This window comes from Staurois parvus, unplaced genomic scaffold (genome assembly GCF_062004578.1).
Source record: "Staurois parvus isolate SC_StPar_1 unplaced genomic scaffold, SC_StPar_1.0 ptg000227l, whole genome shotgun sequence".
NCBI classification, from domain to species: domain Eukaryota; kingdom Metazoa; phylum Chordata; class Amphibia; order Anura; family Ranidae; genus Staurois; species Staurois parvus.
In genome coordinates this window covers 2,164,567-2,183,464 of record NW_028318023.1, presented here as the reverse complement: position 1 = coordinate 2,183,464, position 18,898 = coordinate 2,164,567, and the positions used below count along the sequence as shown (strand labels likewise).

Here is an 18,898-nt window from a genome sequence, read left to right as displayed (position 1 = left end):
ACAGGTTTACACAATATTTTATTTTTGACTTATTTTAATGTATTATATAAATACATTGTTTACCTTTTTGCCATATCCTTTTTTAATGTATGTATTTAATTTATTTATTTCAGTGTGATTTGATATGGGTTTATCAACAAAAGCCATGCAATCACCAGATTAGCAAATTTATGGTGATCATGTGACTTTGTTGATTACAAAGCCATGTGACCAGCATCTCCATAAATCAGTTTTGGCTGGACTTACATTTTATTTCGAGCCACTGCTTTTTATTGCAATATTGTCAGAAACTTTGGGTGAGCTTACTCTTTAAACACGTACTGCATCCCTAATACATGGTGCTGTACAGAAAACGTATTTTCCCTGAACTGATTATGCTGTACTTGCTATAACTTAAATTCTTAAGAACTTAAATTTTACTGTTAATGATTCTAGTATTATGCAGTGCTGGTATTTTGAATGCATTTGAATTAGGAAAACAGTGTTATGTATTCCTTGCCAGTGCACGGCATAAACACAGAATAAGCATTTTAAAATGAACTTCATTAATATTTTCTGCTGTGTGGGAATACATACACATTATTAATAAATTGTTACCCAAGTACAGAAAACTTTTATCCCAAAATAATCCATAATGCAGATGTTTCTGTTCCTATATAAAGCATCAGTATTCCATGCTGTACTTTAGCTCCAGTTTTGTTGAGGAAAACTATCACATCTAGGTCAGCTATACTATTTGTGATGATGCAAGCAAATTTACTACAGTTCCTTACCTTTTTCTGTTCTGCAGATATTATTAAAGCCTTGGCATCTTCTTAAAACTGATTTCTAAGTTAGAGGGTTTTCTGTTACATGAATGGTCAGTGTTATAATAAGAAAGACTGCAGCCCCAACATACAGTTGCAAGAAAAAGTATGTGAACCCCTTGGGATTACGTGAAGTTTTGCATGAATTGGGCATAAAATGTGCTCTGAACGTCATCTAAGTCACAACAATAGAAGAACACAGTCTGCTGAACATAATACTACACAAACATTAGATGTTGCCATGGTTTAATTGCACATAACATGTAAACATTCACAGTGCAGGGAGGAAAAAGTATGTGAGGCCCTAGCTTAATGACTTCTCCCAGAGCTAATTGGAGCCAGGAGTGAGCCAACCTTGACTCCAATCAGTGTGATGATATTGGATGTGTTGCTGACAGCTGTCCTGCCCTTAAAAAACACAAACCTGTTTTTGGTTTACTGGTTTCAAGAAGCACTGTCTGATGTGAACCATGCCTCGCAGGAAAGAGCTCTCAGAAGACCTACGATCAAGAATTGTTGACTTGCATGAAGCTGGAAAGGGTTACAAAAGTATCTCCAAAAGCCTTGATGTTCATGTGTCCACGGTAAGACAGACTGTCTACAAATGGAGAAAGTTTAGCACTGTTGCTACTCTCCCTAGGCGTGGTCGTCCTGTAAAAATGACTGCAAGAACACAGCGCAGAATGCTGCATGAGGTAAAGAGGAATCCCAGAGTGTCAGCTAAAGACCTACAGAAATCTCTGGCACATGCTAACATTTTTGTTGACACATCTACAATAAGGAAAACATTAATCAAGAATGGAGTACATGAGAGGACACCACGGAGGAAGCCATTGCTGTCCAAAAAGAATATTGCAGCATGTTTGAAGTTTGCAAAAGAGCACCTGGATTTTCCACAGCAGTACTGGCAAAATATACTGTGGACAGATGAAACCAAGATTGAGTTGTTTGGGAAGAACACACAACACTATGTGTGGAGAAAAAAAGGCACAGCACACCAACATCAAAACTTCATCCCCACTGTAAAACATGGCGGAGGGAGCATCATGGTTTGGGGCTGCTTTGCTGCCTCAGGGCCTGGACGGATTGTTGTCATTGAAGGGAAAATGAATTCCAGAGTTTATCAAGACATTTTGCAGGAAAACGTACGACCATCTGTCCACCAACTGAAGCTCCGCAGAGGATGGGTGATGCAACAGGACAATGACCCAAAGCATACAAGTAATTCAACTAAACAATGGCTGCAACAGCACAGAATACGCCTTCTGGAGTGGCCCAGTCAGAGTCCTGACCTCAACCCGATTGAAATGCTGTGGCATGACCTTAAGAGAGCGATTCACACCAGACATCCCAAGAATATTGCTACATTGAAACAGTTTTGTGAAGAGGAGTGGTCCAAAATTACTCCAGATCGTTGTGCGGGTCTGATCTGCAACTACAGGAAACGTTTGGTTGAGGTTATTGCTGCCAAAGGAGGGTCAACCAGTTATTAAGTACAAAGGTTCACATACTTTTTCCTCCCTGCACTGTGAATGTTTACATGTTATGTGCAATTAAACCATGGCAACATCTAATGTTTGTGTAGTATTATGTTCAGCAGACTGTGTTCTTCTATTGTTGTGACTTAGATGACGTTCACAGCACATTTTATGCCCAATTCGTGTTCTTTGACTGAAAGCATGTAACTAAACATGCAAATATTATTGTAGACAAGATGTACATTTTCATCTAGCCATTGCTAAGTACATGTGGAGGGTGAATATGTGAGACGTCAGGTACATCATTGACATAGTTGCAAGGAAGAAAAACTGGAATCTTATGGCTGTTTTTATTTTTAAAAATCCAGTCAAAGGCTTGGAGTAGGTGCACGAGAGCCTGGGCACAGAGGAAATGGGTGGATTGCTGTTGACCATCATTCAACCTGAAAGACAGCAAGGGGCAGCTTCAGAATGAGTGTGATTATTACAGAAAAAAATTACTTTGTTTTTAATTTTTTCTTTAATGAGTTTTTAGTATTAAAATATTTTTTTACTGGAGTTCTGCTTTAAAGAAACCCATAAGCTGTTATTATTGAGTTTTCCTTCGTAAAATTCAAGTTCCCTTGCTGTCATGCTAATTCAATACTTTTTGAGTAAGTGATCCATAACAAGCGCAAAATCTAGGAGTGCAGCCTTCACTCCAGTCCAGTTTGTTACATGCTTGTTCTGGGTCCATGTCTCAGAAAGCATTGAAGCCAAAGACGATCAAGCAACTATCATTTTCAAAAATAGGTCAGGATTGTAAGGTTCCTAAGGTTTCCTTTAAGTTGTCAGACATCGCATAACAGTCCAGACAGTGCAAAGTAAAATCCAAATATTACATTTTTCCCTGGTTAGCAATTTTGGAATTTCCAAATAGTATTCACATACCTGATATACTTTGAGATTGATTTACTAAAACTGGAGAGAGCGAAATCTGGTGCAGTTGTGCATAGAAACCAATCAGCTTCCAGATTTTATTGCCAAAGCTTAACTGATCAAGCTGAAGTTAGAAGCTGATTGGCTACCATGCACAGTTGAATCTGATTCTGAGTGCTCCAGTTTTAGTAAATCAACCCTATAATGTCATATTATATTATGCTCAAAACAAGAAATATTCAAATGAATGAGCCACCTTGTTTACTATAAATGAAGTAAAGGTAAATCACCCTAATTGGACACAGAGAGCTAAGAATACACTGACCAGGACTTTAACTGTTGTATCCTGTAATCAAAATATAAAGTGGTGCTATGGGCAAAACAAATGTAAAAACACATACTATATATGATACAGTCTATCCCTAGCTCATTGATTCTACCAGTAGAATTGGTATTTTTCCACTTTCTGTAATAGAATAACATTGTTCTGTTGCACAGCAACATTGTAACCCCGTGAACAGGGTAATCTTATATGGACATGTAATTTTTAGTAGACTTTATGTAAGAAACAAACAGATTAAAACCCAGCTTCAGCTAAAAATTTTAAGCAACAAATAAAATCTGACCTAAGCATCAACTGGCAGGATAAACTTGCAATACAACTATGTTATACAGGAGAAAAAACAAAACTGCTGTTTTAATGATTTTAACAGACTTCATCATAAATTACCTTTCCTCTTGAAGTATCTCTTATTATTTATAACTGATAGTCAACAAAAACATCTGGAGACAAAATATCCAAATCAACCTCCACAAGATACAAAGCAAAAAAAGATGAACATTTAAGATCATTAGGTTTCCATTTGACATAATGAACATAATCTCTGAGGGGAAACTTATTCTAACTTTATGGTTGTAGAGAGCATCTGATCATTATATCTGAATTAATGACAGTTAATAGTTTTCCTTTTCCTCTGAGCGTAGAGGCTGGAAAACTCTACTCAATTATATGTATATTTGTGATGAGCAAATCTGCTTGAGTTCGATTCAAGGGCAGGTTCCACAAACATATCCAAAAAATGAACAAATTGCAAACTCTAATTGTGTTGTAGAACCCTATTAAAGTCAATAGGAAGCGAATCTTGAAAATCAATTCTCTCTATGTTTTAGGCGTGTAAGCAAAGCATTTTCAAACAAAGATATTGGGGATCTGTGCACTGCCAAGGGGGGCATGTACCAATGGGGAAAGATTTTTAAAAATACCATTTAAACCCACCTAACACATTACCAAATCTACAAAGTACTTTGCAACAGTTTTCCAATATATTGGGTCTTTGCGTTAACCCCTCCAAAACAACTGCCTTGAATAAAATACAGCAAAAAATGCAGCGCTTGAGTGTATAGTAAGGGGAATTAACATATGTACAACAGAATTAGAAGGAAATACATTAAAAGTATGACATGCACCAGGTTTAACGTACATAAATTAATGTAAACAGTGGTCGGGTAAGTAATAAAGATTCATCCAACCAATCGAAGTGCATATAGTGATAGGGATGTTAGAGTCATTAGATCTGGGGGTACATCCAAGTGCCAATCAAAACCGTGACTTCTGTGATAGGAGAATAGCTGTAAAATGCACTAACCAGATAGCGCAAGTAAAAGCGCATTGGAGTATAATGACCTACTCCTGGTCACAGCCAAATGGTCATCAGTGTAGAGCCCTCAGGAACACCTGTGCACCACTCTTGCCGTCTCCTACCACCAGGGGGAGTGCGCCTCTTTACAGTAACATGGATTTGCCTTATATCCTCTATCGCCAGAGGTGGTGTGCTTTCATATCAGGAGATCACCTTAGGGACTCGGCAATAAGACCCAAAAGAGAGAAATCTTGATAGTGTAGTATTTTTATTCAAGAGATTGGTAAAAACAGGTAGCACACTTACAGTTGTGTCCAAAATTATTCAACCCCCACTGAAATTGAGTGTTTTGGCCAGTTTGACATTGCTTTTGATCATTCAGTCATCTTGCTTACATTTACATTAAAGAGGCACTTGTAGGTCAGACAAATATAACATAACAGTTATAATGAAATAACCACAAATGTCTTTTCTGTGCTCACAGCATTATCAGTTTTATTCAACCCCCAAGTGACATTCAATCTTAGTACTTAGTACAGCATCCTTTTACAGTTATAACAGCTTTTAAACGTGAAGCATAGCTTGACACAAGTGTCTTGCAGCGATCTACGGGTATCTTCGCCCATTCTTCATGGGCAAAGGCCTCCAGTTCAGTCACATTCTTAGGCTTGCGCACTGCAACTGCTTTCTTTAAGTCCCACCAGAGGTTCTCAATCGGATTTAAGTCTGGTGACTGCGATGGCCACTCCAAAATGTTCCAGCCTTTCCTCTGCAACCATGCTCTAGTGGACTTGGAGGTATGCTTGGGATCATTGTCCTGTTGAAAGGTCCAACGTCTCCCAAGCCTCAGGTGTGTGACGGACTGCATCACGTTTCCATCCAATATCTCCTGGTACTGAAGAGAATTCATGGTACCTTGCACACGCTGAAGCTTCCCTGTACCTGCAGAAGCAAAACAGCCCCAAAGCATGATTGACCCTCCACCATGCTTCACAGTAGGCAAGGTGTTCTTTTCATCATAGGCCTTGTTCTTCCTCCTCCAAACATAGCGTTGATCCATGGGCCCAAACAGTTCTAATTTTGTTTCATCAGTCCACAGAACACTATCCCACAACTTTTGTGGTTTGTCCACATGGCTTTTGGCATACTGCAGTCGACTCTTCTTATTCTTTGGAGACAGCAAGGGGGTACGCCTGGGAGTTCTGGCACGGAGGCCTTCATTACGCAGTGTGCGTCTTATTGTCTGGGCTGAAACTTCTGTACCCACATCTGACAAATCTTTTCTCAGTTCCTCAGCAGTCACACGGGGACTTCTCTCCACTCTACGCTTCAGGTAGCGCACAGCAGTCGAAGTCAGCATCTTCTTTCTGCCACGACCAGGTAGCGTTTCAACAGTGCCCTTTGCCTTGAATTTGCGAATGATGCTTCCTAAGGTGTCTCTTGGTATGTTTAACATCTTTGCAATCTTCTTATAGCCATTGCCCTTCCTGTGAAGAGAAATCACCTCTTCTCTTGTCTTCCTGGACCATTCTCTTGCCTTCACCATGTTTGTAACCACACCAGTAAATGTCTAGAAGGAGCTGAGTATCACAGTCATTTTAAAGCTGCCTAATTGGTGCTTATTATGCTTGATTGCTGCTCGGTGACATCCACAGGTGTTTTCAATACCTGATGGAAAGCACCTGTATGAACCTCTGTTCTTCAGAGTGGTAGTCTTTAAGGGGTTGAATAATTGTGGCAATGAAGAAACCACATAAGAACCATTTACTACTGTATTACATAAACAATTGATGTCATTTTAGTTGCATTTGGGTAGTTACAACGTCCTTGTAGGATTTGATTCTGAATACAATTCCAAATGTACACTATAGTCCCTAAACCCCTTTACAGCATTGGGGGTTGAATAATTTTGGACACAACTGTACATGGTAATGTCCAAAGAAGTTGATTCACAGAATCCAAAAAGATGGCCGACAGTCAGATGCATGAAGCAAGTAGGTAACAAGTGGTATGAGAGGTATCCTTATCCCTAAACTGCCTTGAATATTTCCCTCTCGGAGAACTTGGTCTCCCAGTTCCAATCACATTTTCCCTATTGATGGGCAACCTCATCCCTGGATTATTTGGGACTAAGTCAACCCCAACCAATCGGCCCTATTTGCATCTAATTATTGCCCTTTTTTTACATTCTCTAACTTCCCTTATGAAATCATGGCAATATCCTTATGAAATCATGGCAATATCCTTATCTTTTATGGATAGGTGGCATTAATGCAATTAAAATGATGATCACTTTATGACTTTTGCACCCTGTCTATATGGGTCCCATCTTTCTATCTATGCTTTTTGCAAAACAGGATCATTCAGTTCATTTTGGCTTGTAAATGCCCTAGCATTCCCCATTCTATTCCCTCTACTACAAATTACAGGGTGGTTTGGGGGTTAATTAGTGCGGCAAAATACTATTTAGCAGCCCAAATCTTATGGCTGTCTATGCTATATGCAACCTCTGATATTCCATTGTGGGTACTTCTGGAACTTCCGAACTGTGAATCATTCCCCATAACTGCCTTACTTTGGCTAATACATAAACTACGCCCATCTGCACTAAGCCCTCTAATGTTGCATAGTTTGAAAACCTTGGATACTGTTGGCTACTCAGGTAACCTTATGTTCCATCATTTCTACCTCTCTTCCTGATCGTGATTAACCAATTACTTCCACCAGGAATGGACCAGCCTGAAGAATGTGCATGGTGGATATCTCATGGATTCACATGGGTACATCACTTTTTACCACTCTTTTCCATCATGGATTTCTATGTAGGAAACATATGAGGAGCCCACTTTGGAGTTCTGATACCTACAACTCTGACACTGAATAATCCTTCTTCATCATACCTTGATATATCCCTTTCATAAAACGAGCTTTGAACATGTATGCCACCATTCCCCAGGGTCCTCTGGCCTCATTTCTACTCTTTACGCTCCTTGAATAATCAAGCACCATTAGCACCTCTCTCTTATGTGTTATAGAGGGAACGAGACTTGATGATCTCAATAGACCCAGAGGACTGAAACAAGGCCTGGTCAATTGTAGAGAAATGTTCGCTCAGTACTACTAACCTTGAATTAGCTTTCAAAGTACTTTTTAGGATGTAAAAACCAAACCAAATAATTTCCTTGTGCTAGCAAAAAATATTATAAATAAAGCTTGCTGCATCCACTACACAATCTAGATATTAGATGTAAAACAACTAATGCGAGAAAAGTGGGCGCTCTGTCTCTTAAAAATTCCAAAGTGCAATTGCGAATGCAATATAACTATATCAAACCATATTATTTTATAAGGAAATAATACTGTAATAGGGTAAACTCAATACATGCAATAACCTAAACAATATAAAAATTGAAAACCAAATGTAAACACAAATAAAATTGTGCCATATATTTAAAAAGCATTCAAACATTAAAGCATGTATAAAACCATACTCTACTTTCAAAATAAAGATAAACATAAAAGAGTGTATATATGTATTTATTTCAGATACTTATAGAGTGCCATCAATTATGCAGTGCTTTACTTATATATATATTTAGACAGGATCCAATTAACCCACCAGCATGTCTTTGGTGTGTGGGAGGAAAGTGGAATACCTGGAGGAAACTCATGCAGGCACGGGGAGAACATGCAGACTCCAGGCAGGTGCTGCTGTGGTTGAGATTTGAACCAACAACCCTAGTACTGACAGGTGGAAGTGCTAACCATTTAGCCACTGTGCTGCCCACAGATGGACAAATGTGTAAATGGATAATGATAAGCTCAAAAGCACTCAAACTTTAAAGTGTATTTAATATAACTCAGTACTCCACTCTCAAAATAGAAAGAAACGTAAAGAAGTGTATATACACATGCAGATGGACAAATGTACATATGAGCAATATTAAATAAACAAACATAAATAAAAATGTATTATTCAATATTGCAAACAAAAATAATAAAGATGAATAAAGCAAACAAATGTGACATTTCCCTGCCAGCTTGGTCTTTGCTGTTGTAAAAAATGTCAGACCCCAAATCAAGCAAAAGGCATGGGGAGCTGGGCACTGCCCTGGGGGACATGTATCAATAAAATAAAGATATTTAAAATACCATTCAGTGTATAGCAGCTCTTTTAGTAAGGCTTAAAGGAAAAAAAGTACAATTCCTTTAAATAACATGCCTATGAAGTGTCAAACCTATATGTACTACAGTAGTGGTTTCCAAACTGTTTTTCAACCTTGACAACCCATTCGAGCAAGAAGCAGTGGGTGGGGCCAATAGCAGTGTGATCCACTGAATGGTGGGAATGGCCATACTATCAAAACAATAATAAACAGTTTGGCGCTGCTACTTTTCACCAAAAACACTTAAGCCACCTCCCTACATAGTGAAAAGCTTCAAATGTAACCATGTATACTGCTGTATAACTCCCCCCCCCATTTATTTTGACAGTAAACACACTACAGAGCTCAATCCCACAATAAGAATTGATGCACACACTGATTGCTATACAGCAGTATATATGTTTATGCAAATCTCATCACATGATCTTATTATTTAATTCTTTTTAATTGCAATCAGTGTGTGCATATATACCCACCAACCACTTTATTACGTACACCTTGCTAGTACTAGGTTGGATCCCCTCTTGCCTTCAGAACTGCCTTAATTCATGGCATAGATTCAACAAGGTGTTGGAAACATTCCTCAGGAATTTTGGTCCATGTTGACATGATAGCATCATGCAGTTGCTGCAGATTTGTTGGCTGCATGAACAATTGCTACAAGGCAGGATGGATCCATGCTTTGTTTGCATGTTGTTTACGACAAATTCTGACTCTCCCATCTGAATGTCGCAACTGAAATCGAGACTCATCAGAACAGGCAACCTTTTTCCAATCTTCTATTGTCCAATTTTGGTGAGCTTGTGCAAACTGTAGCCTCCATTTTCTGTTCTTAGCTGACAGGTGTAGCACCCGGAGTGGTCTAGTGCTGCTGTAGCCCATTTGCTTCAAAGTTCAATGTGTTGCACATTCAACGATGGTATTCTGCATACCTTAGCTGTAACAAGTGGTTATTTGAGTTATTGTTGCCTTTCTATCATCTCTAACCAGTCTGCACATTCTCTTCTGACCTCTGACATCGACCAGGCATTTTCGTCCAACTGCTGCTCACTGGATATTTTAACTTTTTTGTACCATTCTCTTTAAACTCTAGAGATTGTTGTGCGTGAACATCCCAGTAGATCAGCAGTTTTTTAAATACTCAGACCAGCCCGTCTGGCACCAACAACTATGTGAAAGTCACTTATATCCCCTTTCTTCCCCATTCTGATGCTTGGTTTGAACTTCAGCAAGTTGTCTTCACCACATCTAGATGCCTACATGCATTAAGTTTCTGCCATGTGATTGGCTGATTAGCAATTGGTGTTACCAAGCAATTGAACAGGTGTACCTAATAAAGTGCCTGGTGAGTGTATATTTATTGTGGGTTTGAGTTCTGTAGTGGTTTACTGTCAAAATAAATGGGGGGGGAGGGGAGTTATACAGCAGTATATAATTTAAGTATTTCACTATGTAGGTAGGTGGCTTGATTATTTTTTGTGAACAGTAGCAACACAACACTATTTATTACCTTTTGATATATTGCGATGTAGGAACACATTTAGGTGTTTGTAGTAGCTTGAATTTGCATCTGTTTTTGGAATTAGAATTGGGTCATTGTAGGAGTTATTTTCGTTTCTTTTAGTGGGATGAAGAAGAGAGCTGGAAGGCTGGGGTGGGGAACTCTTTGGGGTGTACCATATTGCAGTGGTGTGTCCACCTTTTGGCCTGTTTGAGGTTTTGCCTATGATACTAGGGCACCTGTTGGACTTTGGGGGTGCTATGGGTTTGAGGGTTAAGCCCTCCAGAATAGATATCTGGGCCATGAAGAAAGCAGGTAGAGCAAGGTCACAAATCATGTTTTCAGTGCTCTGTGGAGAGTGTAGTAGAAGGGATCTATGCTGTAGACAACTACATCATTTAATGGCCATTATAACTCAAATAGATGTGAGGCTCTTGTTTGTGTCTGAAGACAGTGCATACCTCTGCATATACATTAGGTTGCCCTTAGTGTTCCCACACAGTTCTCCTATTTCCTCTGTGGAAACAAAGTGGCCAGTCTCAGCAATTCTAGCCTTAATGAAACTCTGGTGTGGATTTTAAGGGGGTCCCAATGCAAAAAAAAAAAAAAGAAAAATAGCATACCCAATCCTTATTTGTACATGCATCCTAGGTGGCCACAGAAGAGGGACTCAAGTAAGTGGCTGCCCCCTATCCTAAACCATGTCAGGTTATATGCCTTCAACATGGGCAGGGTAACTTGCCAAAAGGGACCCCCTATCATGACAAAGCACCTTGTTTCCATATTGATGAGGAAAATGGCTTCTTTCCCAGATCTGGACTGGGGGATATAGAGGTCTGTGTGGGGTACAGAATCTCTGAGACCCATTTAAATTAGTTAGTTAAAACACACATATACGTCATTGACAAGGTCCTATTAAAAAGGCCCTCAATGCAAATCCATCATCAATCAAGCAGCTGAATGTAAACAAAGGGCGCAGTATGCTTGTTGACATTATTGACTTTCATTTGTTAATAGGAAACAAGTCATTAAGCTAGCATTTTTCACAGATAAATATTGGCATACTTACATACACATTGTTGAGATAATTGTTGACACAAAAGAAACTCATAAGAAAGCTCAAAAGTGAATGATACGTGTATCAAACATTACTTAAAAGTAAACCATTATCCCAAAACATATGTATATTAATTTAAAATGTGATCAAATTCATGAAAATATTACCAACATGGTGAAATCTTTCCAGCTCATGTCAGTCTGGAGCACAATAAACCTTTGAAATGGCTTATCTTAGAAAAGATATTTTCTCTAAGCAGTCATTCAAAAATGGTCCTTAGTGTACTGTCTGATAGCTTGCCAAAGGAGAGTAGCAGTATACATTTGTAAAAAAATAACAAAGTAAGAAGTATGTACAGTGTTAAAGCCGCATAGACATACCAGGAAAATAACACAATAACAACACCATTACAAAATGACAAAATGAAAAATTAGTAAAATGTGCAGATGTACAGTATTTGTTTAAACAATGAGAAATATATTTTTATATATTATGCAAAGATAAATGTCCATCTACCTAAACACTTTAAATTCTATTTTATTATGTGGCATTGGAAAAAAGTAGTGCTCCTTGGTCAGGAGTAGGTAATGTACGGAGTGCAGGGGTCAGGAACATGTAACATACTGAGTAAAAGGGTCAGCAGTGTGTAACAAACAGGGTTCAGGAGTATGTAATGCACACAATGCAGGGGTCAAGATCATGTTATGTACAGAGTGCACGGGCCAAGAGTGTGTAATGTACAAAATGCAGGAGTCAGGAGTGCATTAAGTACAGAGCGGATGAGTGAGGAGTATTTAGCCTACTGAGTGTAGGGGATAGCGATTTGTAACATACAGAATGCAGGGTCAGGATTCTATAACATACGGTGTACAGGGGTCAGAATTGTGTAACATATTGAGTGCAGGGGAGTCAGGAGTGTGTAACGCGCAGAGTGCAGAGGTCAGGGGTGAAAGTAATGTACAAAGTGCAGGGATAAGAAGTGTACAATGTACAGAGTGCAGGGGTCAGAAGTAAAAATAACATACAGACCAACAAATAAAGTGTAGAAGTCAGAAGTATGTAATGTACATAGTGCAGGGTTCAGAAGTAAATACACCCTAGTACATATCATCCCCTATGATTCATTCCACCCCTTTAATTACTGCACAGCAGAACCCCCTATAAGGCATTTCAACAGAGCACACACTCATACACCTGCATACATGCACCTATACGTTTACATACATATGCACACTTACATACATATACACGCTCGTACCCACATGTACTCATATACATGTACACACACCAGTTGTCATTTACTTTTGTCTCTGCTGGCATGGATGTCTGTTTCTTGTCCCCACTCCTGCCCATGGGAAACTGTCAAGTCGGCATTCATAAGGAGTGCCATGATTGGCTTTGCCCTGTTTAAGGCCACCCCTTTCACTTGTGTACAGAATTGTGACTGTCCATGTGTTTTATGTCAGGCAACCACAGCACTAGAGAACATACGCAGGAGTGGCATTGGTACCCAGAGAACCAGACAAGATCCCAGGGTGATTGATGCTAGTGATATCCATAATTATGGGGTTGTGATCTACCTGCTGCAGACCCTTGCTGTATGGTATATGGGGTGCTAATTATTGTTCAAAACAGTACTGGTAAACAAAGTTAGGTATATGGAACAGACAGGTTTGTCATTATTATTATTTTATTATACAGTATTTATAAAGCGCCAATAGTTTGCTTAGCGCTGTACATTACAAAGGGGGACAGAACATGTGACAGAACAATAACAATACAATGCAAAACATGAGGGGATTGAGGGCCCTGCTCTTTCGAGCTTACAATCTAGGAGGGAGGGGATGGTGGCACAGGAGGAGATAGCTGTGGGGGATGGAGTGGTAGGAAGAGTGGAGGAGGTCGGCAAGTTAGCAGGGGGTGGGGTAGGCTTTCCTGAAGAGATGGGTTTTCAGGGTGCGCCTAAAGGAGAGGAGAGTAGGTGATAATCTGATGGGTTGGGGCAGGGAGTTCCAGAGGATGGGTGACACCCTGGAGAAGTCCTGGAGGCGGGTATGGGAGGAGGAGACCAGGGAACTAGAGAGAAGGAGGTCTTGTGAGGAGCAGAGTGTGCGTGCTGGGTGGTACTTGGATATTAGGTCAGTGATGTAGTTCGAGGCAGTATGGTGGACGGCTTTGTACGTCAGTGTTAGGATTTTGAATTTGATCCTTTTGCGCAATCGGAAGCCAGTGGAGGGATTGGCAGAGGGGGGTGGCGGAGATGGAGCGGTTGGAAAGGTGAATGAGTCTGGCAGCCGTATTCAGGATCGACTGAAGCGGGGATAGCCAACGGCGAGGCAGGCCAGTGAGGAGGGAGTTGCAGTAGTTGAGTCGTGATATGATGAGGGAGTGGATGAGCTGTTTAGTGGTTTCTGGGGTTAGAAACGTGCATATTTTGGCAACATTGCGGAGGTGGAGTCTGCACGAGTTTGTTAAAGATTGGACTTGGTGCTGGAAGGATAGGTTGGAGTCCAGAATGACACCAAGTACTCTGGCCTGCGGGGTGGGTTTGATGGTGGCATTGTTGGATGTGATGGAGAAGTCAATGGGGGGTGGTGTCCGGGCTGGGGGGAAGACCAGAAACTCGGTTTTGGAGAGGTTCAGTTTACGGAAGTGGAGCGACATCCAGACTGATATGTCGCTCAGTAGGTGTGTGATTTGGGCGGAGACCGAGGGGGTGAGTTGGGGGGTTGAGAGATTGATTTGTGTGTCGTCGGCATATAGGTAGTAGTTGAAGCCGTGAGAGTGTATGAGTTGGCCAAGGGAGGAGGTGTAGATGGAGAAGAGAAGGGGCCTGAGGACGGAGCCTTGAGGGACCCCAACAGAGAGGGTCATAACATACTGTGACTGCATTGACTAGTATGACGCACAAATTATTTGCAAAATGTAGTTATATCTGACTTCAAGCATAGCATCTGTCTCACACTTACCAGGTATGGTCAACGTAAGGTACCTGTCATAACTAAGCAGAAATATAGAAATTCAATAAAAAGCAAATTGTTCAATGAAAACACATCAGGAGTAGTCTGTTAGTTTCAGTAGTTTGGTTTAGAAGAGAAATCTAGAAAGAGCACAGCACATAAGAAATCAAAGTTTAATTTAGTATTTAAATATGATGCAAATGAATCTGAATTACTTAAACTAAGATGCATAATTTTTTCTCTTTTATTTTGGTATTAGATAAACAAGATCATTGGAAAAAATTGTACTCAGGAACCTTGCCTTCTTCAATAGGTAACAAAGATTTTAATTTTTTGTCTGTTAGAAATGTCCATCAATTCTGTCTCTTTCTAAGGCTCATTTTTTATTAAAGACCCATTCATACTTATTTTCTGGTAATGTGTGTTAAAATGCATCACATTGCTAATGTGTAAATAGGTCCGAATAATTATAGTCCCAGTGCAAAAGAATCTCGAGGCATACCAAGCAACAGTTAAAGTCTAAGCTATTTTTTCATAAAGTAGAGAATCGTTAAAACCCCTTTCAGCCAGAAAAGTTAAAAAGTGCTAAAAGTCAGATATGGAAGAAAACTTTTGATTGATAGATTAAATGACAGAATAAGGGAAGAGGAGAGCAAAGAAAGCAGAAACACAAAAAAGTCACCTCATATGAAAGGCAAATGATACAGATTCATTCTGTATAATCTCCTGGCATTTTCCTCTTTGATAGCACAGTATCATCCCACTCTATTGTGTTTTGAAAAGAGACACTAGCACAGCATAATCTGGATTTTAAACAGTGTGAAAGACTGACCTATCAGTTTATGCCAACTTTAATTAATCTATGTACTTTGACTTTTTACCCACTGTTCCGCAACGGAAGATGTCTATTACACCATAAATAAATGATTGCCTCAATAATTATACTTCAACTGTAAATTATTATAATATAATATTCATTTTCTATTCAAACAGGCATAGTATCATATTGCTAATGTGTATTTGTATGGGATGGGATGTGTATTCATTACAGGAAACCTGCCATAACAGAAATATGGTGGCTGCTGTTGCTGATCTCTACATTTTAAAATGCTAATTGCCCAGCTAGCATGTTGATTCAGTAGCTTCAATACATTGACCTTGGAAAACTTTTCAGATTTGGGAGTGATTCAAGTAAACTGTAGAGCTGTTGCCCATAGCAGAATCTTGTTGGTATTTGCATAAAATGAAAAGTAGACACATTTAACCCTTGTATAAAGCATTAGTACAGCCTCATCTTGAATATATAGATTGCATTTAAACACCAGTCTGAAAAATGTTTTGGAACTAGAAAGGGTTCAGTGCATAGGGCAAGTAAATAAAAAGGTAGACCTTGCAGTCCACAGTATCCGAGACATATGTGTGAGCTACCCCAGCCTGCCCCATGCTGTAGACCTAATAAAAATGAAATATTCATTAGTAATAAGTAAATAAGACCTTTACCTTAGACCCAGGGCCAGATTTGTGTTTTTTTGTACCCAGGGCAACTGTATTGTGTTGTCCACCTCCTACCAGTCACCCGGTTAATCCCATTTATGATACTAACAAGGTTATATATCATAGCTCCATAAGATACTGCGTTTGGAACAAGGGTGCTAGAAAGCACATTTTGCCCACTCATCAAACTCTATTCTTCCAGAAGTTTGGCCCTAACTCTATGGATCAAGAGTGTATAAATTGTAAGTACTTATACTACTTGTCCACCAACAAAAACTGTCTAACTGTACAGGGCAACACAAGAACCCAGTTGCAGTGAACATGCAGGTAGGGTGGCACCTAATAGAAACAGAAATACTGTAGGTCACTGAAATTCAGCTCAATAATTGTGGGCAGCTGTTTAGTCCCCTAGCAGACCTGACACCTTTAGCCACATCACTCACCCTCTCTGCAGCCCGCCTGGAAATCTGAGGATCCTATATCCCCTGAGAATGCATTGCCACACAATGCAAAAGTATATTTTCATTAAGTTTTGAATAAATATATGTGTTTTATATATAAAATACAATGTAGAACTGTTCATTATAACTCACCACAATAGATAAAAAGCTGACTTGAAGAAAGGATGTTTAACTTTTACAGATAAAAAGAGGGGTTTTTTTTTACTGTAAAAGCAGAGAGAATGTGGAATAGTTTTCCATATAAACATGCTCTGGCAGATTTGATAGATTACTCCAAAAAGGATGGCTAAGTATCTAAAATACAAAACACAGATGGAGTTCTGACTGCCCAGGGATCAGGGGAAAAATCCTTGTTAAAGCCAATCTACATGCAAAGAACACTGTAGAGAAGGCTATAGGAGGAGAGGAGCAGTTCATGGGCACACTGTAGTCATTGGAGAGGAATAAACAATGGGGGACAATGATGGAAGAAGAGAAGAGAATTACAGTGTGGACACTGAATGAAATGGAGAAGAACATTATGAGAAGGTGGGGATAGGAGAAAGAGGTGAACAGCGCAGTACCAGAGTGGCTTGCTCTGGGAGCAGACACAGAAGTGAAGGAGCCAAGATTTCCAGCAGGGCCCCTGATGTGTGCAATACCATTGCACAGAGCAGGTGAATCTAACAAGTTTATTGTTTACTTTTGTTTTTTAAAGTTTGCCTTGAAAGTTGATTTTATTGATGCTGTTTTTGATAAAACTGATGGAGGCAATAGTAACGATATTGATTATTGTTTATTTTTGGCTAGATGGTTTCCAACCAAATACAAGAAATGAGGATATATTGATGAAGAAGGAAAATTATGAATTCCAAAGTGTAAATCTATTAAAGAAAATTATTGGTCCCTGTGGATTTTTATATCATGAAGCTTAAATAAATATGTTATAGTGATAACTTGATTAATAAAGCTCATTTATTTTCTACAAGATAAACGAGCAATAACAGATTGCAGAAAGCTCAGTTGTTCAATTTTCATGAAAATGAAAAAAGACCCTTGGTCTGGAATGATTTTTTATCTCACAGTCACTGGTAACCTCAGAGAAGTTATTTTCTGCAATCTTTGCATTTATCATTTTCTGTAAATGTAAAAGAACAGACCTAGTTCTTTCTCTTCTCATGTTTGTAATTGGCTAGAAAGCTATAATAGTTTTCAAAGCAAATGGGTCTGAGCAGAGTTGCAGGAAAGACAAAACAGACACACCAGGGCTTGCCCAGCTGGACTAAGTTATCAGAGATAAGACATAATGAGCCATAGACAAAAATATCTCATATTTTTTCTTGCCTGGGACTTAAATAGGTTGTTTTTAAACCAAATTATTAATGTATTTAAAGTGTGTATATAGCCAAAACCTTTTTTATAGTAGAATTACAGTAGAATTAGCAGACGATGGCTTCCGAATCCGAATGACATCTTGTGGATCATAGAAAGTTTAAATCCAAAACTTGTGCAGATCTTCACAGATGAATGTCAGAGAGGTCAAAAATCATAGTATCTCTAGCTGTCTAGTTCCAGCAATCACATGTGCTCAGAACAGAAATTAGACACTGAAAAGAGAGTTGGACTAGTTATACAGAGCATCTCTTAGCTACAAAGTGAGGAAGGGTCAAATGTTTTAAAGGCAAACAAAAAGCAATGCATGTGTAACATGATACAGCATTTTTTTTTTTGCTGTGTGGGTCCCACTGGAGGAATTTATCTTTGCTTCCTGTCTTAGAGAATCAACAGTAAGTGAGAGGAAATCTCTCCAAAGTTAGGAGGATTGCTTTCTAGCACAGGTATCACTGGATTAAGTGTTGCCAAAAAAAGAGTTATTCTGACCTCTTGTTTTGGTGAGAACTTTACATTTTTGGATTTTCCAGGACTTAGTGTGTTAGATGCAATGGTTGCTGCAGAGGCACAGAAGGCAATACCAAGTGACAGGCATTCTATCCAGTAAAAAAAAAGTTTGGGCTATATTGTACCTTTGCTTTAAAGCCTCCATCTATTGGGTCCAGAGACATATCCCAAAACAGACATGTTGTCCCCATTGTGGTGCTTAACCTATAGTTCATACAATAAAATCTGCGGTGTTGTAGAAAATGACCTATTTATCAAGCCATGCATGCATTCTAGAGATAATACAACCAGCTAACACTGTTGATGACTTGCTCTTGTTTTATTGTTAAAGCCTATCTCTAACCACTTTTTAAAACATTTCTTTTTTTTCTGTCTGATCCCATTTAGAGAGATTTTCCCTCATTTTCTCCCTTGAAAAAAAAGGATATGTACCCAATGCTATGATGTATATTGCACAGAAATCCATAAAACTATATATATTTAAAGAAATGTGACCTGGATTTGTTGCTAAAGAGCTTCTGAAAAAAAAGTTGGATAAG

The 18,898-nt window shown here is 39.1% G+C and overlaps 1 protein-coding gene across 3 annotated transcripts in view; it reads left to right on the top strand.

Annotated features, from left to right (window-relative positions):
• The window catches only part of GC (GC vitamin D binding protein), a 191,754-nt gene extending 174,338 nt beyond the window's left edge, over positions 1 to 17,416 (top strand). For 2 of the 3 annotated variants that reach the window (XM_089679595.1, XM_089679592.1), the window contains exons 12-13: positions 14,786 to 14,839; positions 17,271 to 17,416. In XM_089679595.1, coding sequence (XP_089535721.1) covers positions 14,786 to 14,839 — 54 coding nt within the window. In that variant the 3' untranslated portion in view covers positions 17,271 to 17,416. Of the gene's footprint in view, positions 1 to 14,785; positions 14,840 to 16,222; positions 16,263 to 17,270 lie in introns of all 3 variants that reach the window. The other variant, XM_089679594.1, reaches the window with a different exon arrangement.
• Positions 17,417 to 18,898: the final 1,482 nt, after the last annotated feature.